The sequence below is a fragment of the Priapulus caudatus genome, unplaced genomic scaffold (genome assembly GCF_000485595.1).
Source record: "Priapulus caudatus unplaced genomic scaffold, Priapulus_caudatus-5.0.1 Scaffold114, whole genome shotgun sequence".
Classification (NCBI taxonomy): Eukaryota; Metazoa; Priapulida; class Priapulimorpha; order Priapulimorphida; family Priapulidae; genus Priapulus; species Priapulus caudatus.
This window is the reverse complement of record NW_014577175.1, coordinates 501947-524599: the sequence shown is the minus strand read 5'-3', so window position 1 is coordinate 524599 and position 22653 is coordinate 501947. Positions and strand designations below refer to the sequence as shown.

Genomic DNA, 22653 nt, shown 5'->3' with positions numbered 1-22653 from the left:
TCTATGCAATACAGAGTGCATGCTAGTCCACTGTATGTAGTTGAGGTAGAGAATGCATTCTTCTAAGAATGAATTGTGCGATTAATCATTTATTTCCCACATCCTGCTTGTGCTGCACAAACACATATCTCATACAAACATTTCTAATAGAGGAAATTTCCTTTGTGGCAAAACAAATGGATAATATTGAAAATGAAATTGTACAGAAAGATTTGACATTTTGAGATGCATGTGTATATCGCACCCCTTTGCTTTTCTCTATGCCACAATTCCAAATGTTCCATCCTCTATACCAAGTTGCTATGAGTCATTACTGACAACTAGTACTATTCACCGATTTACTGTTAACTTTTGCACACCTTTTGCCTAACGTTCCACCCTCTAAATCCATTATCTATGTGACTGTATCAGTAGCTAGTGTCTCATTTGCCGATTCGCTTTTCTCTTTGTCACAATTTTTCCCCAACGTTTCATCCTTTGCATCTAGTTTCACCGCATTATTACTAATAACTAGTGTCTCGTCCACCGATTTACTTTTCTCTTCGTCACAGATTTCTCTCAACATTCCATCCCCTGCATCCAGTTTCGTCGTGACAACTAGCGCCTCATCCACCGCTTCGCCATTCTCGTCGCCGCAATCGTTCGGTGACGCATCGCCCCCGGCCTCCATGTTCTCCCCGCCTTCCTCGGCCTCCATGTTCTTCCTGCCTTCCCCTGCCTCGTTGCCGTCTCTGTCCTGCCCGGTGCCCGCATCACCCGCGGCTTCGCCATCTCTACCCTCGCCGAGGGCTTTGCCCGCATCCTCAGCATCCTTGCGCTCGCCGCTCTCAGCTTTGCCTGCGTCGCTAGGCGCCTCGTCGGCCTGCCGCCGCCGCGTCTCGCCGTACAGCTCCGACAGGTTGTACTTGCGGAACCTCGCGTAGTCGGTGAGCACGCTCAGACAGCAGACGTTGGCGACGACCTCTACGACGACGGCGAGCTGCGGGTTGGCGAGGTCGACGCGGTGCGCCGCGTTCTTCTCGGCGACGACCTCCGCGAGCGAGCGCACGACGTCGTCGCGACGCAGCGTGTGGTTGTAGCGCGAGCGGAAGACGACGCCGAACGTTCGGCCGTCGCCGAGCGCGGCTCGCCAAATCTCGCTTCGAACAGCGTGATCGGGCGGCCGCGGGCACGTCCTTCATCGCGCGCGCGGCCCGCGTCGACGCCACGCGGCGGCTCTTAGCTGCATGATGTAGCTCGGCGCCGCGCTTGTGCGCGGCGCCGAGGCCGCAGGTCGTACGTGCCATGATCGGCGCCCGCGCCGATCGCTTTAATCTGATGCCCGCCCCGGCTCGCTCAGAGCGTTCGTGCTGAGGATGGAAGATGCCAGTTACGCGCGCACCTGTGGACCCGCCTGGAATGCGTGCCGCTTCGCGTCGCCGCCGCGTCTGCCTGCAGCGCCTCCACCTCATACGTATTCATCCGCGCTCGACTCCGGCCGTCTTGCGTCGCGCGTCGGCGTCCGCCGAGGCAGTCGACGTCTTCCGGCCCATAAGGCGTCCGCTGTGAACTCATTGAAGAATGCGTATGCCTCTGCGTGCGGCATCGGGCTCTGCTTCACTGTTGCACTGTAATGAGGAAGCCCGCATGCCGGCGTCGAGCAGCACGCGAGCCGGTCCGTGCCGCCTGCTTCGAAACCTTGCAAGGTAGATAACTCTTACGTCTCGCGTTCTTCTACCCATGGCTAGCAGCGAGCGCACAGTCTAGCTACAACAAAGAACCGTTCCGTTACTTTACTGCTGAACCACCGATAGATGTCGGATTCTCGTCTTCGAGAGACTTCCGTCCAAAGTAACTTCTCCGCTACTACTGCTGAATTTGATTGTGTGTCTGGTTTTCTTCGTGCGCCTCCTGTATTCTAGTGCAATTTTCTTGATAGGCGGCGCCGCAGCGTTTAAGTACTTACGTCACGCCTTTGGCCGATTTGTAAACACTCAATAGCTCCAATTCTGAACAACGATACGCGTGTTTCCTTATCGCATCGCCTTTAAGAGGCAGCTGAACCTGCTTTCTTCATAGTCCTTGGGACCTCGTCACTACGAATTTGATGTACAAAGGCCACTGGCTGTTGGTAGCAACTTAGTGCACGTCTAAATCGCAGCCCTTTTCAAATGTATCTGCAATGCACACTTCTTGTCTTCTTGCCATCGACGTAACTCACTGCCATAGATCAGACCACTGCAGGAAGCATCTCCCACATCCGTTGGTCACAGCCCGTCGAAGTAGCCTTGTAGACCTTCGGGAAACTTGCGCCTCCGGTCCTGGAAACGGTCGAACATAAATGAGAAAAGGCTATCTAAATCTACAGGGCTGAAGTTTTTACCAACAATATGTGTACCCGTGCCTAGTGCATGCGCACTACGAAATTGTACAAAGTTGGTGGGGGCGGGAAGCGAGGGCAAGGAAAATGGGGGGGGGGCAAAATGTTTGTGATCCGCGTAGTGCGAGAACTAAGGGTGGGGTCCAGGGGGCGAAGTCCACAGGAAGCTGCCGAAGTTTTGTTAGCATTTTTGAGTGAAAACTCAAGGCTAAAACGCTTGTAGAGCACTTCTGATCCTTAATCCATAACTTCTAGAATTTTATCTGTAGTGTGGCTGGTTGTTATCAGTAAAGACATCCACGGAAATTGCTGCTTGCGGTGAATACATAAAGGGAAAATCTGCAGAACATGGAATAGATGAAAGCGGAAAATTTCTTGCCGCAAATCGAAGGCTTGTGAGGCTTCCACTAATAAGAATTCAAATTACCATAGTTACTATAGTTAAAGAACTTAAACCTCAAAGATTGAAAGCAACATTTTGGGCCTGATTGATTAACATAATAGATTGTCTTTGCTCCTGTGAAGTGTGAACTGTGTCCCCTTAAAACCCTTTGTAGCAGGATCCTGACCTGGGGGGGGGGGGGACATTTGCCCCCATATCCCCCCTTGGTGGCCGCCACTGGCCTCGTCGGCCAACATCGGGAGAGGGGGGTTTTCTGAGTTAATCTCACAGTGTGATCGTTCGTATCTAGAACAATCCCACCTTGTATTGGACAATCCGATTAATTCCAGCTATATAATGGTGTCTATAATTTTTCATTACAATTACCTATAATCAAACATGATATGTGTACATGATGTGCAACCAGCTGCACTAATAAATATAGGTCGTAATTAGTAATTACCTTCCTTCCGACCTAGTTATAATCCATTTTCATACTTGTAAGCAGCTTTGCCAACCTTGTGCGACTCACAGTTATCTTTGGTAGACCCTCCCTTGGCTTCTCAGCATTTTTTTTCTATACTGCTTCAACAAAGTCACCAAGCTAGGGACAACGTCTGTGATTGTGAATAGAAATGACTAATCATAATATCGAAATGTTAGCCGAACGCTATGCGCATCTGGGAATGCGTACGCTCACAGGTCAACAGAAAATGGCGCTGGAAGAATCGCCGCTCGTCGCTCATCGAATTTTTGTAATACATTATATAGTTTTAATACAGACTATTGTGATCACATAGTAATGTTCCAGATAGCGGAGAAAGGTTGCGTGTTTAGAATAAACCAGTTTGGAAGTTCTAGGTCTCTGAAAACGCACTCAAGCAACCGCCCTGAGGAATTCCACTCAGGGGGTTCCCTCCACACAAAAGGATAGGGATCCGCGTTGTAACCTCTATCTGTGTTGGGTTCATTATTTGTTGCTAGGCAACTGGCCGGAATGGCATCCATGAATAGATTAGTAGATAGATAGACTGATTTTTTACCCCGCTTTCGGAACTGACACAAGCTGCGTCATTCATTGGCACATTGAAGTTCTTCTGAAAATTTAAGAATTCCGAAAATCCCTGACCGCCGCTAGCTCAATTGTTTACCCAAATGAACTGTGTGGCCTCTCTGCCCGCGCGCTTTTGGCTTGCTAGCAGGGCCTTTGAAATGGATATTGCCGGAGGCCAAGGCAACCCCCTCGCAACCACGCCCGTGTTTGGTTTACCATATAGCTTTGTCGACCATCAAGGATGGCGGTCGTCCGGAGTTTCTGGATGATAACCCTCCGTAATTTTCTGATTTCCTTTAAGGTGCATTGAAACATTTTACCTGCACATTAGTGTGTCAGATTAGTCATGGATATGTCCACAGTAAGTCCTAACGCGTAATGTTTCACATAATGTTCACCTATTTGCACACGAGGGGGGCGGTGATGCATTTGCTAAAAATTGTATGAATACTTTTATTCTTTATTGAATCACGTTCCAATGGGCTGTGCTTTCAACCGTCTTGTGCGTCAATGGCACTGCCGTCACAGGCCATATCAACCCTCGACACAATTTCATCTCTGTTCTGTTCACCGCCTGAATGCCGTGATTGATCAAGGGAGGGTGCATGTAAGAGTGAGACATTTCTTTTGGGTTGAAAAACACAATTCCCACATTGACGACATTTCATGGGCATCTTCAATGGAAGCTCTGCATAACTGGACGCCCCAACAAGCCTTTGTGACTGACACAGTCCAACAATTGAGAAAGGTCCATTTGCGCTCTTATTCTAGCCCCGGCCCGATAGTTCTGTATTTAGAACAAAGTCTTGCATTGTTCCTTCTAAAACTACCAGACTGCCGCTGACGCGGCTGTGGCCAGACGTGCGCCGGCTCGAATTATGGCGCACGTCTCCAACTGCGACCAGCGCTTCATACTTGTAAGCGAGTAGTGATATATTTGTTCAGTGAGCGCAGCAACAATGCGGCGGCGTGTGTTTACAGATGACACCGCTCAAGTCGCCCTGTGACTGTAACATCCCGCGGTGTCCGCCGTGCGCATATCCGCGGCGGAACTCGCGCGTCCTCATCTCGCGTGCAGCGCTCAGGATCACAGGCAAAGCGGGCCCAAGGATAGAAGAACACTGGGTCCGCACTAATAAACCAATTGCTTAACCTACTAACCTCAACCCTAATTAATCCCTAACCTCAACTCCTAACACTAACCAACACTATTATATTGATATAATACTTATATTTATATTGATGTAAATGACATTGGTTTTAATGGTACGCCATGTTCTCTATCGCTTAACCCAAAGCGGTGCCATCACGCCTGCACGCAATCTTTGTAATTCAGGTCTCTCGGATATACATTAAACTCCTAGCGATTACAGTTTACTACAATAAAAAATGGTATAACATCTTCTTACACTTTCGATCTTTTTCACTGTAACAAGAAAATCGTACTCTATGCCAGATTTTCAAGAACTACTGCAACTGCTTCCTGTCCTTAAAATCCGAGGGCGCTGCATACTATTACAATTCTTCTGCCGGCAGTGCACTAGCTTGTGATTGGTCTGTATTTTTCTAAGACCAAATAACTAACCTCGCAGACTCTAGTCCAAGACAAGTGAACATTACTTACAATCGTAGATTGTCCTTGCTTTTGTCGTACAGAGTGTTATATCCTATGTTATATCGTTGGTGTATAAGGGTTTATGTCAACTATTTAGTCGAAATCATACACGAGATGAGTTTCTTCATAATGTGGTGAAGTTGGTTGGTCCTCTGCTACCGGTGTCAGTTAAGACGACAGTATTACGGTGGTGTTTGTTGAATCATATGACATTCGGCCATTGGCATTTCGCAATGTTGACATTGTGATTGTTATCAATTTATGTTGTTGTTTGTAAACAATTATATTCATAATAATTAATGCTGGATAATGAATATAATATTAGAGTTACTAATACAAGTATGTGTTCAATTGCAGTGAGGTAAGTTTATTTAAATTAAACAAGTTTTGCGCCATTAACTTTTACGTGTATGCATCGTAAAGTCCCGTAAAATTGCTTTAGCGCCCTCACAGGCACTTTGCCACTTGGAAGTCCTCCACTAAAAAAAAATTTAATGGTAAATAAACACGCAATGTACCAAACGTCTCTCATCCGTTTCTCTACCAAAATAATCTGCCTATAATCACCTGTAAATCCTCAAATCTCATCACCACCAAGTACAATTATCCGCACGCCCGACTAGCTCAGTAACTGATAAGCCCGCTTACCATTGACTGCCGCTGGGCTATAGCATCAACCATTATAATGCTCGGACCTAACTTTTTGCATTATGAACAATTGTTGCTAACAATTTCTCCGACCTGCATCGTCCATCCATAGCATCAACTGCATTTTGGGAAAACCGACGCTACTTAAATACGCTATCTCCCTGTTGTTTCCAACAATGCAGTTGGATGCACGATGAATGGCCATGCATGTCGGAGACCCCCCAAAATTTGTTAGCCAAACAACTTTTCCAAATCGAAATAGGCTAAGGTAAGAAGAGTACAAGTGTACTTACCAACCGAGCCAAGCGATATAAAGTTTATTCCAGTTTTCGATATATGTGCATCAGATCTTGATTGATAGCCCCAATTTGAGTTTGGAAAGTCGATGAAACGCGATCCTCGACGGGAATATCGAGAAATTCCACGTTTGCATAGGCAAGTTGTCTGAACCTAACCACACCAATCCACCAAAATCCGTCGGTGTGGTCATTGGCAAGGATCTCGGACTTCGACCAAGATTCGATACAATGATAGGGCCACAGGCACTTTGAACGTCGCTCATAAAAAAAATTATGGTAAATTAAACACGAAATGTCCAAAGTCTTAATGTTTCTTCTCCTCTATTTGCTTAGCTATACTCCCCTGAAGAAATGACAGCAAAGCCATCTGCACCACGCAGTATCACGCCACACAGCGGCTGTGCAAAACAACAATAAATACAGAGAGCAGGATAGGAAAGATCTGATCGCAATTCCTCCTCACCTCGCTCATAATCACACCTTCACAGCACCAATACACATCCAACAGCTCCCATCTTGTATCTCATGTGCTACAGAAAGTTCACGAGTTGTTAAATTATAACTCTGGCCTTTGTTCTTCCTACTCTGCCAGAGATTGTCTCCTTGAAATCTTGCACCGAAATGTTCTCCTCCGGAAAATGCATAAAGAAGAGAATGTCTGTTTATACACGAGTAAATGGGCGCATTGCACATGCCGGGCTAGTCTGCTGCCGCTCCCGAGCTCCCTTTGCGAGCCGCACCAAGCAAGTCACAATGCGCGCAAGCGTGGACTCACCACACACGACTACAGCGATCGATCGAAAGTAGCGCTGTTTTGGATTTTTAGCTCATCTGACTAGTCAGATGCATCTTGGTAGAATCGCACTATCGTCCGTGCTCCGTGCGTCCGTCTCCGTGCTTCAACAGTTGGGCACAAATCTAAACCGCTGACGTACGGTCAGATATTGGACGTGGGGGTATCGAAACGATTGGGCATGTCGAAGCTGGGTCCAGAGGTCAAAGGTCAAGAGGTGTAAAAAGATAGGGGGAGCATGTCATTCTTAACCTCTAAGGTATAGGATGGAACTCAGATTGCGGCACAATCTAAACGCCTCGACCTAGGCTCGTGATATCGTGTATAGCATCATGGACGAAAAGCATCACTGCGTGCCGAAATTGGAGGTCACAGTCTAATGGCACAGGCAGATTTTTTAGACATTTTTTCTGAGTACAGGGTCTGACGGACGCGATTGAAAACTTTTTTTCAGCGGTGACCTAGCATTTTTATGGCTTTATTGAAAGGACCATGAAATGCTCTTCTGTGACATGCGAAGAGTAATGTCGCGATAACCTTTTGACCCTCAAGAGGAGGGTTAACTTCGGATTGTTGGACTGTCTGTTAGAAAGAATTGACTGCCGGCGTTTGCTAGTAGAATCTATACATTCTGGATGTATGAGGCTACAATGTCACAGTGAAATTTCAAAAGCTAAATTTGGTTAAAGAAGGTGTATGTTCCTTAATCGTATAATTCTATGTCATTCTGTACTGTCAGTATGTTACATGTAACGTATGCCACTGCCAGTGGCTGCTGCCAGTGCATTGTTGGTGTACTGTGGAGTTTTTGCCTTAATTGGTTACAGGTGTAGCTCTCTATTGGCAGCCTGTAGCTTGCGTAGTAAATGGATGAGTGCTTACCTATTCTGTCTTGCAGATAGTTGTTGCTACTACGTATGATGGCGAGCTTCCATCTTTAATACTGAAGACACTTAAACGTACGCGCCATCTCGTGGCAACTTTCATAACGATCCCAACGAACATTCTTTTGAGAAGGTTCCTGATACCATCCCTGTGCATTCCACTGTTTCGGGCGTGTACTGTGAACACATTTGGGACTAACAGCGGTTTACTAGAATCCTACCACTCCACCACAGAGTCACCGCAGTAGACAGTAGCATGAGCGCTTGTCGCTTTGTGGGCACTTGTTGTATCATGTCGTCCTCTTTATTTTCACGGCAGAGCACATTTCGTGCAGAATTTCACGGAGATATCTCTGGCGGAGTAGGTATGAACAAAGGCCAGCGTCTATAATTCGAACAAGTAAACATTTTCTGTACACATGGATACCAAGATGGGAGCTGTTGGATGTGTATTTGTGCTGTGAAGGGTGTGAAATAAAGCGAGCGTCGAGCTAATTTTGCGATCACGCTTTCCTACCTGCTCTCTTATTTCTGTTGTTTGTGCACAGTGCGGGCGTGCGGTGTACTTGCGTGTGATGAGCATTTGACTGGCATTTACAGGTGATTATAGGCGAATTAGAGTAGAGAAACATTAAGACTTTGGTACATTTCGTGTTTATTTACCATTAATTTTTTTTATTGAGACGTTCCAAGTGGCAAGTGCCTGTGGATAGGGCCTACACAATTTTACGCGACTTTACGATGCATACACGTAAAGTTAATGCGCAAAACTTGTTTAATTGTACTTACCTCACTGCAATTCACACATACTTGTATTAGTAATCTAATATTATATCATTATCCACCATTAATTATTATGAATATTAATTTTTACCAACAACTATCAATCAAGATCTGATGCACATATATCGAAAACTGATAACTTATATGCTTGCTCGCGTTGGTAAGTACATTGTACTCTTTTACCCTTATCTATTCGATGAAAATTTGTTGCTATGGCTGATCAGATCTTGATTGATAGCCCCAATTGATGAGTTTGGACGATGAAACACACGATCCTCGACCGGGATCGGAAATCCACGTTTCTGCATAGGCAAGTGCTCTGACCCTAAACCCACACCAAATCAACCAACATCGTCGTGTGGGCATTGGTCAGAGGAATCTCGGACTACAATCTTGTGTGCCGCATTATTTTCTGTTCTTTGACATACATAAGTTGCGTGTGGTAAATTCTACTAATTTGCCATGATATTTTCTTTGCCTTTTTTTTAAAAACAGCATTGCCACGGACAGCACAACGCTCAGCACGATGCATGACAACCCGGGATGTCTGCAAGACTTCTGTGTCAATTACATAAGTGATAACCTCGGCCAGCTTTGTGAGGTAAACATACAGTACATGTTTAGAAATATATTAGAGTAAATATTTATAGATCAAGATACCAAAGACTCGTTTTCTTGCAGAAAAAGGGTTCACAAGATAAAAATATATATGATAAGTACACTGCACTTTGTTACTGTTGCCCAGAGTATCAGCATAGCCTGCTGCCAATCAGTTCAAGCTAGCCACTAGTTACCTTTTCATATGGAAAGCCATCCCCTTCAAAAGTCATTTTCAAACATTTAAAATACACAATTTAAAATCAATTTTAAACATTTCAAATTAATTAATAAAAATACAAATTACTTTATATTATTTGAGAAATTTAATGGGGGAGTTTTTCTGGGGGAGCACCCCCATACCCCCCGCCCGTTTCTCACCACCCTCCATGAAATCCTGGATCGGCCACTGTGGAGCATAACAAATTGAACACCCCACTTCAAAAATCGTTCCGTGGCACCTGCTATACTGCACACTCTGAACGTAGTTTGTGTACATGCAGTTGTTGGCCCATTAGTTTGGGATTCACATGCACTAAAATTCACCAGAATGCATGGAATGAAGTCTTTGTAACAAACATTTTCCTGGGAGGGGGAGTCCCAGGACCTCCAGACCCCCCGCTTAAAAAGTGGCCTGTCTGGGGCTATATTTCGCGCTATATTTTCCGGCCTGAACGATTTTCCCAGTCAGGCCATGTATGTAGGCCTACTCGTTGAACAGCGTTACAGGTGCCCGTGCGCGAGTTAGGCTGTTACTGTATAACCAACCCTAACGGTAGTCCGAGTTTCCTCTGACCAACGAGAGCGTCGTGCGAATGAAGATGCAGTTACGCGCGCCGCTGTCGACCGCCTGGAAGCGTCGCTCGCGTGCGCCGCGGTCCCGCAGCGCCTCCACCTCACGTTTCATCGCCGCCTCGACATCCGCGTCTGCGTCGGCGGTCGCCGCAGCGACGTCTTCTGGCCCATAGAGGGCGTCGGCGTACTCATTGAGAATGCTGTATGCCTCGCGCAGGCATCGGGGCTCTGTCATGTTGCATGTGATGAGGAAGCCCCGCATGCCGGCGTCGAGGCAGGCACGCGAGCCGGTCGTGCGCGCCTGCTTCGAACACTTGAGGTAATAACTCTTCGTTCGCTTCTTCTCCATGGCTAGCAGCGAGCCACAGGTCTAGCTACACGAACGACACGTTCCGTATACTTACTGCTGAACCAAGGATAGATGTCCGATTCTCGTCTTCGAAGACTCCGTCCAAAGTACTTCTCCGCTACTCGCTGAATTTGATTGTGTTCTGGGTTTTCTTGTGCGCCTCCTGTATATCTAGTGCAATTTTCTGATAGCGCGCCGCAGCGTTTAAGTCCTTCGTCACTCCTTTGCCGGATTTGTACATCAAGCTCAAGTTCTGACAAGCGTACGCGTTTTCCTTATCGCATGCTTTAAGAGACAGCTGAAACGCTTTCTTCATATCCTTGGGGACCTCGTCACTACCTTTGATGTAAAGGCCACTGGCTTGGTAGCAACTTTTAGTGCAGTCTAAATCGCAGCCCTTTTCAAAGTATTGCAATGCACACTTCTTGTCTTTCTTGCCATCGACGTAACCACTGCCATAGATCAGACCAGCTTGCAGGCAAGCATCTCCACATCCGTTGTCACAGCCCGTCTGGAAGTACCTGTAGACCTCGGGAAACTTGGCCTTCGGTCCTGGAAACGCCGAAACATAAATGAGAGGCTATTAAATCTACAGGGCTGAATTTTTTACCAACAATATGTGTATCCCGTGGCCAGTGATGGCACTAGAATTGTAAAAATGTGGGGGGGGGAAGCTTGCAGGGCCAAGGAAAAATGGGGGGGGGGCAAAATGTTGTGATCGGCGAGGTGCGAGAACTAAGGGTGGGTCCAGGGGCGAAGCCACGCGAACTCCGAGTTTTTCAGCATTTTGCAGTGACACAAATCAAGCCTAAAATACGCTTGCTAGAGGACAGCCATTCTGATCCATATCCAAACTTCGTACATTTTACTGTAGGGCTAGTGTTGTAAATAAGCGACTATCCACGGAAATTGCTGTTCCGCCGCGCAAAAATAAAGGGACAAAATCGCAGAAATGGAATACGAGCAAGCGGAAATTTCTCTCGCAAGCATTGGAAGGTCCTTGTGAGGTCTGCCACTCAAGAAGAATTCAAAGTTTATCATAGTCGACCATGGCAGTTAAACGTAACTTGAAGGTCGAACCCTCAAACGATTCGAAAGGCAACATTTTGGGCCTATTGAGTAACATTAATATTGTCATTGCTCCTGTGAAGTCGGTGAACTGTGTTCCTCTTAAAAAAACCCTTCGCTACAGGAAAGCTGACTGGGGGTGGACATTTGCCCCCCATGCCCCCCTTGGTGCCTCCACTGCCCCCCATGGCCAACATCGGAGGTTTCTGGGTTACTCACGTGTGAATTGTTCGTATGGCTAGATACAACCACACTTGGTATGCAGCAATCCATTAACAGCCTATATGGTTGTATTATTAAACTTTTTCATTACAATTAGCCTATATCCAAACATGTGTGCTACATGATGTGCAACAGCTGCAAATAACTATATGATGGGTCGTAAATTAGTAATTACCTCCTTGACCAGTAGTAGAATTTTCCATACTTGTAGCAGCTTTGGCCAAATTGGCACTCACAGTCTATCTTGACGACCACTCCCTTGCTTCTCAGCATTTTTTTTACTGCTTCCACAAAGATCACCAAGCAGGTGCAACAACTGTGACTTCGTGATAGAAATGGGGGGGGGGGGGGGGCGGGCGCGGGCGGGGGGGGGGGGGGGGGGGGGGGGGGGGGGGGGGGGGGGGGGGGGGGGGGGGGGGGGGGGGGGCGGGGGGGGGGGGTTAATCATATATTCGAATGTTAGCCTGAACGCTATGCCGCACTTTGGAATGCGTATCGTCGACATGTCAACAGAATGCGCTGAAAGAATCGGCGCTCGTCGCGTTCGAATTTCTTGTAATACGTTACTATTAGTTTAATACAGTGACTATTGTGATATCAATAGATAAGTTCCAGGATAGCGGTAGACAAGTTTCGTAGAGAATTAACCCAGTTTGAAGTTCTAGTCTCTGAAACGCACCAGCAAACCGCCCTGAGGAACTTCAACTCAGGGCGGTTCCTCCACACAAAGGATAGGGACGCGTTCAAACCATACCTGTGTTATGGCGTTACATATTAGTTATTAGCGCATGGCCGGGAATTGGATCGAATGGAATAGCATAGATAGGATGTAGAAGAGTCGATTTTACGCAAACGGCGTTTCGAAGTTGAACAAGTGCTCATTCATTGCCACATTGAAGTTTTTTCTTAAACATTTAAGAAATTCCGAAGAATCCTTGACCCAGGCGCAACTCAATATGTTTTAGCCAATGAACGTGTGTGGCACTTGCCCGCGGCGCTTTATGCTTGCCTTAAGCGGCCTCGAAATGGATATCGCGAGGCAGGGCACTCTCAGAACACGCCTGTTGCTTTTACGATATAGCTTATGTGACACAGGTATGGGCGGTGTCGGTGAGTTCTGCCGGTATTGATAACAACTCGTAATTTTCTCAGAATTTCTTAAGGTCGGCGATGGAACATTTACCAATTTAGTGGTGTCCAGTTAGTCATGGATATGTCAGCAGTACAGTACTAACCGTAATGTTTCACATATGTTCACCTATTCTTTGGCACACAGGCGGTGGCAGCATTGTAAAAAATTGTTGAATATATTTATTTTATTGAAACGTTCCAAGTGGCCTGTGCTTTCAACAGTCTTGTAGCGTCAATGCACCTGCGTCAGAGCCATAAACTCGACACAATTTCATCTCTGTTATTGTTTACGCCTGAATGCGTGATTGATCAGGGAGGGGTGCATGTAAGAGTGAGACATTTTCTTTGGGGTTCCGAAAAACACAATTCCACTTGACAATTTCATGGGCCATTTCAATTGGAAGCTCTGCATAATGGACCCCCTAACAAGCCCTTTGACTGACTAGTCAACAAATTGAAAAGTGTATTTGCTCTTTAATATTTAGCCGCCGATAGTTCTTATTTAGAACTAAGTCTTCATTGTTATCTTCTTAAACTACAGACCATCCGCTGACCGCTGCGGAGACGTGCGCCGGGCCTCGAATTTGGCGCACGTCTCCACTGCGGACAGCGCTTCATACTTGAACATATATATATTTGTGTCAGTGAGCGCAGCAACAATGGCGGCGGCGTGTGTTTACAGATGAAACGCTTCAAGTGCCTGTGACTTGAACATCCCCGCGGTCGCGTGCGCATATCCCGCGGAACTGCGCGTCTCATCCGCGTGCAGCGCTCAGGATCCACAGCAAAGCTGGGCCCAAGGATAGAGAACATGGGTCCCAATAAAACCAATGTGCCTAACCCTAACCCTAACCCTAATTCTAACCCTAACCCTAACCCTAACCATAACCCTAACCTATTATATTGATATAATATTATATTTATATTGATGTAAATGACATTGGTTTTATTGGGACCCATGTTCTCTATCCTTGAACCCAAACCAAAGCTGTGCCACGCTGCACGCAATCTTGTATCAGGTCTCTCTGGATTACATTAAATCCTAGCGAATTACAGTTACCTAACAATAAAAAATGGTATAAAAACTTAGTTACCTTTCGGATCTTTTTCACTGTAACAAGAAAATCTGTACTCTATGCCGAGATTTTTCAAGAACTCTGCAACTGCTTCTGCGTCCTTAAAATCGGAGGGCGCTGCCATACTATGCACAGTCCTGCCGGCAGTGCCACTAGTTGTGATTGGTCTGTATTTTCTCTAGAGGCCAATAAGAACTGCAGACTCTAGTCAAGAACTATACGACAAGTGAACATTACTTTACAAGTTCGTCGATTGCTTGTTTTTTCGTAACAGAGTGTTATATCCTATGGTTATATCGTTGTGTAATAAGGGTTTATGTCAATATTTAGTCGAAATCATACCAGAGATGAGTTTCTTCTAATGTGGTAACGTTGGTTGGTCTGCTACGTGTCAGTTAAGACCGACAGTATTCGGTGAGTGTTTGTTGAATCATTGGACATTGCATTGGCATTTCGCATGTTGACATTGTGATTGTTATCAATGTTATGTTGTTGTTGGTAAAAATTAATATTCATAATAATTAATGGTGGATAATGATATAATATTAGATTACTAATACAAGTATGTGTGAATTGCAGTGAGGTAAGTACAGTTAAACAAGTTTTGCGAGAAAAATCAAGCCTAAAAACGCTTGTAGAGCACTTCTGATCCATATCCAAACTTCTAATTTTACTGTAGTGTGCTAGTGTTGTAAATAAAGACTATCCACGGAAATTGCTGTTGCGCGGAAAAATAAAGGGAAAAATCGCAGAAATGGAATAAGAAAGCGGAAATTTTCTTCCCAAATCGGAAGGCTTGTGAGGTCTGCCACTCAATAAGAATTCAAATTACATAGACGGGTTAAAGAACCTAAACCTCAAAGATTGAAAGGCAACATTTTGGGCCTATTGAGTAACATTAATATTGTCATTGCTCCTGTGAAGTGTGAACTGTGTCCCCTTAAAAACCCTTGTACAGGAGCTGACTGGGGGGGGGGGGACATTTGCCCCCCATGCCCCCCTTGGTGCCGCCACTGCCCGTGGCCAACAATCGGAGGGGGTTTTCTGAGTTATCTCACAGTGTGATTGTTCGTATCTAGATACAATCCACACTTGGTATTGACAATCCATTAACAGCTATATGCTGTATTATAAATTTTTCATTACAATTAGCCTATATCAAACATGAGTGTGTACATGATGTGCAACAGTGCAAATAATATATATGGTCGTAAATTAGTAATTTACCTCCTTGACCTAGTAGTAGATATTTTCCATACTTGTAGCAGCTTTGGCCAAACTTGTGCGACTCACAGTTATCTTTGTAGACCCTCCTTGCTTTCTCAGCATTTTTTTCTACTGCTTCAACAAAGTCACCAAGCAGGTGACAACCTGTGATTGTGAATAGAAATGATAATCATATATCGAATGTTAGCCGAACGCTATGCGCATTGGGAATGCGTACGTCACAGACTCACAGGTCAACAGAAATGGCGCTGGAAGAATCGCCGCTCGTCGCTTCGAATTTTTGTAATACGTTATATTAGTTTAATACAGAGTATTGTGATACATAGTAAGTTCCAGGATAGCGGAGGAAGGTTCGTGTTGAATTAAACCCAGTTTGGAAGTTCTAGTCTCTGAAAACGCACCAGCAAACCGCCCTGAGTGATTCACTCAGGGGTTCCGCCACACAAAAGGATAGGGACACGTTGTAACCCTATCCTGTGTTTGGGTTACATTATTGTATCTAGGATGGCCGGATGGATGCATGAATAGATAGATAGATAGATGATTTTTACCCGCTTTCGGAAGTGAACAAGTGCGTCATTCATTGAACATTGAAGTTTTTCTTAAAATTTAAGAATTCCGAAAATCCCTGACCGCGCTACTCAATTGTTTTAGCCAATGAACGTGTGTGGCATCTTGCCCGCGCGCTTTATGCTTGGCTTAGCGGGCCTCGAAATGGATATCGGAGGCAGGCACCTCGCAACACGCCTGTTTGTTTACATATAGCTTTGTGACATCAGGATGGGCGGTGTCGGGAGTTCTGCGATGATAACCTCGTAATTTCTCAGAATTTCTTAAGGTGCATGGAACATTTTACCAATTTAGTGGTGTCAGTTAGTCACGGATATGTCGCATATGTTTTACATACGTTCACCTATTTTGCACACAGGCGGTCTAGACAAAAGACAATTAGAATGTTATAGCTTAATGTACAATGGGTAATCATACACGCTTTCAAAACTATATAAAACGTTTACAATCGAAGAGCTTCTCATATTTAAACAATCAACTTTATTTGCAACTTCCAATTATTCAAACAGTCTGAGAATCACCGTTACTAAGTTACTAATTCCTACAGGTTTTTACATAGACCGGATTTGACCGCCTACGTCTGATTTGTTTCGCGGGTCAGACCGCTGCAACTACATTATGTCAGGGAAACTTGCGAGATCAATTCATAGGACTTTGGCAATCTATTCACTACATTCGTAGTACACTTTCCCGAACGGCAGCCAACTACAAACCAAACTTCAAATCAATTAAGCCGTATTTCCCTCGAACGAGCAGCCACAGGGCCCTGTATTGTTTTAAAACTGTCTCATTGCCCGGCGCTTTATTCGAGGTGCCGGCGCTCATGATAAAAATGTATGCCTTATTTCAAGATACAATACACTTTTTATCAGTCAAAATATAAATAGAAATCTCTCTTAAATCTTCCCACCAGGTAAACATAATTTTCGTTTGAAATTTCAAGTTCAACGTTCGCGCCACACAAACATGTCGCAAATTCATTTAGACGCTAATCTATAACTGTCAAGATGAGAAAGCATCTGACAACTTTATTATCGCAATCTTATTCTCAACAAACAGAAGACATGAAACAAATGAACATTCGACGAGTTTATTTACAAAAAACAAAATAAATATTACATTGAAGACACAAGGCCGGGGACCAAAACAATATTATTATCTGTTTAAGCCAAATGTTGCCATAATGGCATGGTCATTCTTCCTATCGCTTGGTCGTCATGCACCAGCAAGCCGTTGTCCTCCTGCTTCGTTGTCGGAGTCAGTGCGCAGAGCCTGGTATAGGGCATGTCAGTGTGCGGCCATTTGCATCTCGAAGAATTGACATTTTGTTTAATAGTTGTCTTTTGTTCGGCAACATGGGATTGCCATGTCTTTGAGTCACATTGATCGCAGCGTTTCTCCAAGATTGTCCACATTGTTTGACAACCCACACACTTTTGAAAATTTTTTATTTTGAGTTCTGGAGACAGTGCTCCCAAGCCCCGTTCTCACCCACGTGAGATGATGCGACTTTTTGGACAGCGAGCTCATATGTTGGCCCCTTGGTATACAAACCTTCCTCCCCGTTGGCCATGCCACGTGTCGTCGAGGCTGTTCTCGGCATGGCCGTCTTGAATGCTGTTCCGACACAAACAATCTGGCGCCTGGACCAGTCCAGTGCACCCACCAGGACATGACGCCATCCTCCGTGATTCAGATCCGCCCGAAGTTCTTGTCCATTCGACAGTGTCCATAATGCTGGGCATCTGAAAGCATGCGCCCATGCCAGCAGGCGCTTTGGCCGAATGGCCACGGGCGGCCCGCACCACTTGTCGTTAAGCCGAGATCGTTTAGTGTGAGGTCTTCGTTCTACCACTCCATTGATCGACATGACAGAAACGCGAGCGGTCGCCTGATTGTGACCGCTAAAGCGGTCGCCGAGTGAGGAGGTTACTCAGAGCGGACAGCCTCACGATCGACGAGTGCCGTGTAGAGGGGAGGACCGAGTGCGGACGGTCCGAGTGGCCGTGGTCCGCGCTCCCCGAAGCCGCTGGGCGTCCTGCGCACGCCAGGCGGCGAACCCAACGAACATTGTCTAACTCTTTGTCTTTTCGAACACGCTTTCTAAACACAATAAGGGCGGTAACGTTTACAACCATTGGCTTTTTGCAGCCAGGACCACTGTAATTCGGACTGCTTCATGACCATCTGGTCTTCAAGTGGTCATCCGACTTGGTACCGAAGTGAAGTCCACAGTGGTGTCCCTTGCAATGTCGAACCGCACAGCCGGGTCTCGGTGGCTATGGCGGGCCGTCTGGCGAGTCTTGAACAAAAACTGCGGCAAAGCACAATGAACCGCCACAAAAGAGAGTAAGAATCAGTCTTTGGGGATGACAAAGCGCTCTGGAAGCTTTTGTGGCGAGAGTGGTGGCGGTCGTCGGAGGGCTGAATCGCCATGGGCGGTTGAGACGAATTTTTCCAACGCATCCTCCGACCTGGATAAAAGGGGAGAGTCGGGCTTCTCGTGAATCAAACAATTCCCAGTGCTTCGCGCTGGACTCTCTTTCCTGGTGACCCTCGTAAGTCTCTGGCCCTCTGGTCTTCGTCCACTAGACCCAGCTCTGTCTCCAGGTTCTCATCTAAGAGGCCTGCGCCCACCTCCATCAAGCTTTCGCGTCGTTGTGCTGTGTGCTGGCCATGGTTTGCTGCATGCGTAGCTTCTCCTCCCTGCTTTCACCATATCTCCGATGGCGTTTGAATCAACATTCAATTTTCTCGCTGAGCTTCCTTCTGAGTTGCCATCTTTACAACCACTGTATGGCTTCAAGGCTTGAAAGCTACAGTATAACTGCTTTCGCATCTTTCGCTTCCTGGAATCCGGCGGCTTGTTAGTGTAGGTGTCTCAGGCCGATGGACGTTGACGAGAGATAATTCTAGATTTTAAGCTCGCTGAGACTGAATTAAACGAATCAGAGAAACTCGATTATCTTATAGAATTATTGATCACGAAGGCTCAATTCAATTTCAAATAAGAGCTGCGCTCTTGTCACTATTACGTTTGTGTCTTCTTGTTTGTTTAATCCTCATACTAATAATGCAAAGGCCTAAACAAGGCTCGCTCAATATGCAACAATTTCCAAAACACTCGCCCTAAATTCACTACGCTATGTCTCCACACAGGTGGCCACCCGACGTAGTGGCGGTCGCACGAACACGACGACGGCAAAACGCAGCGCGCCGTTATGCTGAAAAAAAATCCATGGTGTCGTGAATTTCGCCGCAATTGTGTCTGAGCGGATTGGTGTTCACGTCGGTTCAGAGAATCAGAAATTCATGCATCGGTGGCTCATGTTGTCCATTGGCTGATGGTCAGCGTGGAGCAGAACATATCATTTCATGTGAAGGTCATATCACATCTCATCGACGCGGCCCATCCATTTATTTTCGAGGGGGCTCTACCCCCGCCCCTATTTCGAGGCACGCCTCTTACGAGGCCAGGCGCTGTCGTTCGAGAAATAGCGGTAATTGTAAAAGTGCGGCAGGGATCGCTTTAAGCTTCGGATGGATACGCTATTCGTTCTGAGCCGTCTATGTCATACCGCACTGGGTACTGGCCAGGAACGTACCCTGGGTACGGTCCGGTATACCGGAAACGTACCTGGTAACTTATCTGAGTACTGGTTAGGGTTAGGGTTAGTGTTAGGGTTAGGGTTTAGGGTTAGGGTTAGCGGAGTGGACGTAGGCGACTCCTAGACTCCGTAGATATTTATACCTATACTTATACTTGGCAATATTGTCCGTTAGCGCAAAGGGTACGTTCCGGTATACCGGACGCGTACCCAGGGTACGTTCCGGCAGCTACGCAGGAGCAGACATAGACGCCTCTCAGCGGCTATTGGAGAATCAATTTTTACCACACAGTCCGTTGCGGCTTCACTGCGCCGAAAAGACGTGTTTGTCTTACAGCTGTATGACTACAGTGTAGTGAGCATGTGTTTGCCAAGGAGCTGAATGTAATTATAGCATAATGTTATAATATCATAAGCTCCTTGGTGTGTGCCAAGCACAGACCCCGTTCTACTTTCTACAACCGACTGCACTACGATTATAGTGAGGTAGAACTACAATAAGTTCTAACTGCTAATCTGTGTCTAGACTTTTACACAAGGTGGAGTAAAACCCCATTCATCTAGTGACTAGGCTAGTCAGCTGTCCGTCGTAAAAGTGACACTCACTTAGTCGCCGCTGAATAGGGTTATGTCTGCCCTGGGTAACTGCCCGGACGAGCGTACCCTGCTACGGTCAACGTATACCGAACGTACCCGGTAAACTATCTGATATGGTTCAGGGTTAGGTTAGGGTTCAGGTAGTAGGCGTAGGCGAGCTCCGCCTAGACTTCGTTAGTGAGTACGGCGAGGTACGGTCCGGCAATACTTAGAATAGTACGCCCAGGGTCACGTTCGCGGGCAGTACTCCAGGGAGACATAGACCCTGGCCAGCCCTTAGTCGGCACGATGACTAGACTTCAAGTGATTGAGTACGACATAGCAATATTTACACTTACTCGTGAGGCTCTGAGCAATGGCGCCTCAGCTTAACTCCTGAACTGTTTACTTCACTTATTGGCGGTTAGGCCGTTAGGCTTAGATCCGATGTTTCCTCTGACCAATGCCCACAGCCCGACAATTTTGGGGTAGATTTGGTGTGGGCGTTGGTGCAGAGAAACTCGGACTAACCGTTCAGGCGTTGGTTATACAGTAACCAGCCTAAACTCGCGCACGGGCACCTGTAACGCTGTTCAACGAGTAGGCCTACATACAATGGCCTGACTGGGAAAATCGTTGCAGGCGCGGAAATTATACGCGCGAAATATAGCCGCAGACAGGCCCACTTTTTAAAGACGGCGGGGTCTGGGGTCGCTGGACTCCCCTCCCAGGGAAAATGTTTGTAGCAAAGACTTCATTCCATGATTATAAGTGAACTTTAGTGCAGTGTGAATACCCAAACTCAATGGCCAACAACATGCATGTACAAAAACTACGTTCAGAAGCTCGCTGCAGTATAGCAGGTGCCACGGAAACGATTTTTGAAGTGGCGGTGTTCCAATTGTTAATGCTCGCACAGTGGCCGGATCCAGGATTTCATGGAAGGGCTGTGAGAAAACGGGCGGGGGGTATTGGGGGGTGCTCCGCCCCAGAAAAACTCCGCCATTAAATTTCTCTAAATAATTAGAAGTATTTTGTATTTTTATTAATGTAATTTGAAATGTTTAAGAATTGATTTAAAAATTGTGTATTTGAAAGTGTTTGAAAATGACTTTTGAAGGGGATCGGCTTATCCATACGAAAGGTACTAGTGGCTAGCTGAAGCTTGATTGCCGCAGGGCTATGCTGATGACTTGGCAACAGTAAAAAGTGGAGTGTACTTATCATATATATTATCTTGTGAACGCTTTTTTCTGCAAGTAAACGATCTTTGGCTATGCCTTGATACCTATAATATTCTACTCTAAATCATATTTCTAAAACATTTACATAGTATGTTTAACCCAAATCTGCGCCGAGGTTATCACTTACTGCTAATTGACAGCAGAAGTCTTGCAGCACATCCCGGTTGTATGCACTCACAGTGCTGAGGCGTTGTGCCTGTCCGTACACGCATGCTGTTTTTATAAAAAAAGGGCAAAGGAAAATATCATGGCAATTAGTAGAATTTGCGCCACACGCAAACTTATGTACATGTCAAAGAACAGAAATAAGCGGGCCGCGCACAAGACTTTGTAGTCCGAGATTGCCTATTGTACCAACTGCCCACAACCGATCGCGACGATGTTGGTGGATTTGGTGTGGGTTAAGGTCAAGAGCAACTTGCCCTATGCAAACAATAGGAATTTCTCCGAATCCGTGTCGAGCGATCGCTGTTCAAGTGTGAGTGAGCAATGGGCTATCAATACAGATCTGAGTGGCACGATATATGGAACTGGATAACTTTATATGCTTGCTCGCGTTTTGGAAGAAAAGGTACAGCTTGGTACTCTGTTTACCATTGTCGGCACTATTGTCGATTCGAAGAATTCTGTTGCTAAATCAGTGAGCATGCTGCAATCTTCCTCCGACATGCATTGCGGACCATTCATCCGTGGCATCGGCCAACTGCATTTTTGGGAAACTACCAACGCCTACCTAATACGCTACTCCTGTTGTTTCCAACAATGCCGGTTGATGCACGATGCAATGCCGATGACATGTCGATGAACAATGTTAGGCAAGCAAATTTTCAAATCGAAAGGACTAAAGATACAAGAGGTACAAGTGTAAACTTACCAACGCGAGCAAGCATATAACGTTATCCGTCAGTTTTTCAAATTATAGTGCTGCATAGATCGTTGATTGAATAGTGTGTGTGGTGAAAAAGTTATATTCTATATAATGTAATGTGGACTAAGATAGATGATAATATTAGATTAGCTAGTGACCAAGTATGTGTGAATTGGCAGTGAGGTAAGTAACAGTTGAAACAAGTTTGCGGCATTAACTCTGTACGTGTGATGCATCCGTAAACGTCTGCGTAAGAAGTTGTGTAGGCCCGCTATCCACCAGGCCACTTGCCACTCTGGAACCGTCTCAATAAAAAAAAATTTAATGGTAAAAAACAGCGAAATGTACCGAAAGTCTTAATGTTTCTCTATACTTCTAATTCGCCCTATAATCACCTGTAAGGATGCCAGCAACTGCTCCACATCAACACCGCAAGTAAGCGCACCGCCACGCCGCACTGTGCACAAAGACAACCGAAATAAGAGAGGGCAGGTAGCGAAAGCGT

At 45.9% G+C, this 22653-nt stretch overlaps 3 protein-coding genes across 3 annotated transcripts in view; 1 reads left to right on the top strand and 2 right to left on the bottom strand.

The window, feature by feature from the left end:
* Window positions 1-73: 73 nt before the first annotated feature.
* Window positions 74-1554, bottom strand: LOC106805448 (THUMP domain-containing protein 1-like). The gene is made up of 2 exons (XM_014807029.1): window positions 1382-1554; window positions 74-1175 (listed from the first exon to the last, which is right to left on the bottom strand). The coding sequence occupies exons 1-2, from the start codon at window positions 1552-1554 to the stop codon at window positions 395-397; spliced, it is 954 nt and encodes a 317-aa protein (XP_014662515.1). The 3' UTR covers window positions 74-394.
* Window positions 1555-5558: 4004 nt separating this feature from the next.
* LOC106805447 (protein zyg-11 homolog B-like) overlaps window positions 5559-22653 on the top strand; it is a 29939-nt gene continuing 12844 nt past the window's right edge. The window contains exons 1-2 of the mRNA XM_014807028.1: window positions 5559-5597; window positions 9313-9418. Coding sequence (XP_014662514.1) covers window positions 9344-9418 — 75 coding nt within the window. The 5' untranslated portion in view covers window positions 5559-5597; window positions 9313-9343. The remainder of the gene's footprint in view (window positions 5598-9312; window positions 9419-22653) is intronic.
* On the bottom strand, window positions 10562-15426 carry LOC106805457 (cytochrome c oxidase assembly factor 7 homolog). Its single transcript, XM_014807046.1, has 2 exons — window positions 15315-15426; window positions 10562-11110 (listed from the first exon to the last, which is right to left on the bottom strand). Exons 1-2 carry the CDS (start codon window positions 15382-15384, stop codon window positions 10677-10679), a joined length of 504 nt encoding a protein of 167 aa, XP_014662532.1. The 5' UTR covers window positions 15385-15426; the 3' UTR covers window positions 10562-10676.

What these genes read in the sequence shown, in the direction of transcription:
- LOC106805457 (XM_014807046.1), bottom strand. Translation starts at nt 15,384, where the DNA reads ATGCTGAGAAAGCAAGGAGGGTCTACAAAGATAACTGTGAGTCGCACA. An exon ending in TTTGGCCAAAGCTGCTACAA is followed by an intron (nt 11,111 to 15,314) that starts GTATGGAAAATA and finishes CGGCGTTTCCAG; the next exon opens with GACCGAAGGCCAAGTTTCCC.
- LOC106805448 (XM_014807029.1), bottom strand. Translation starts at nt 1,554, where the DNA reads ATGAGTTCACAGCGGACGCCTTATGGGCCGGAAGACGTCGACTGCCTC. An exon ending in CATTCCAGGCGGGTCCACAG is followed by an intron (nt 1,176 to 1,381) that starts GTGCGCGCGTAA and finishes CGCGCGATGAAG; the next exon opens with GACGTGCCCGCGGCCGCCCG.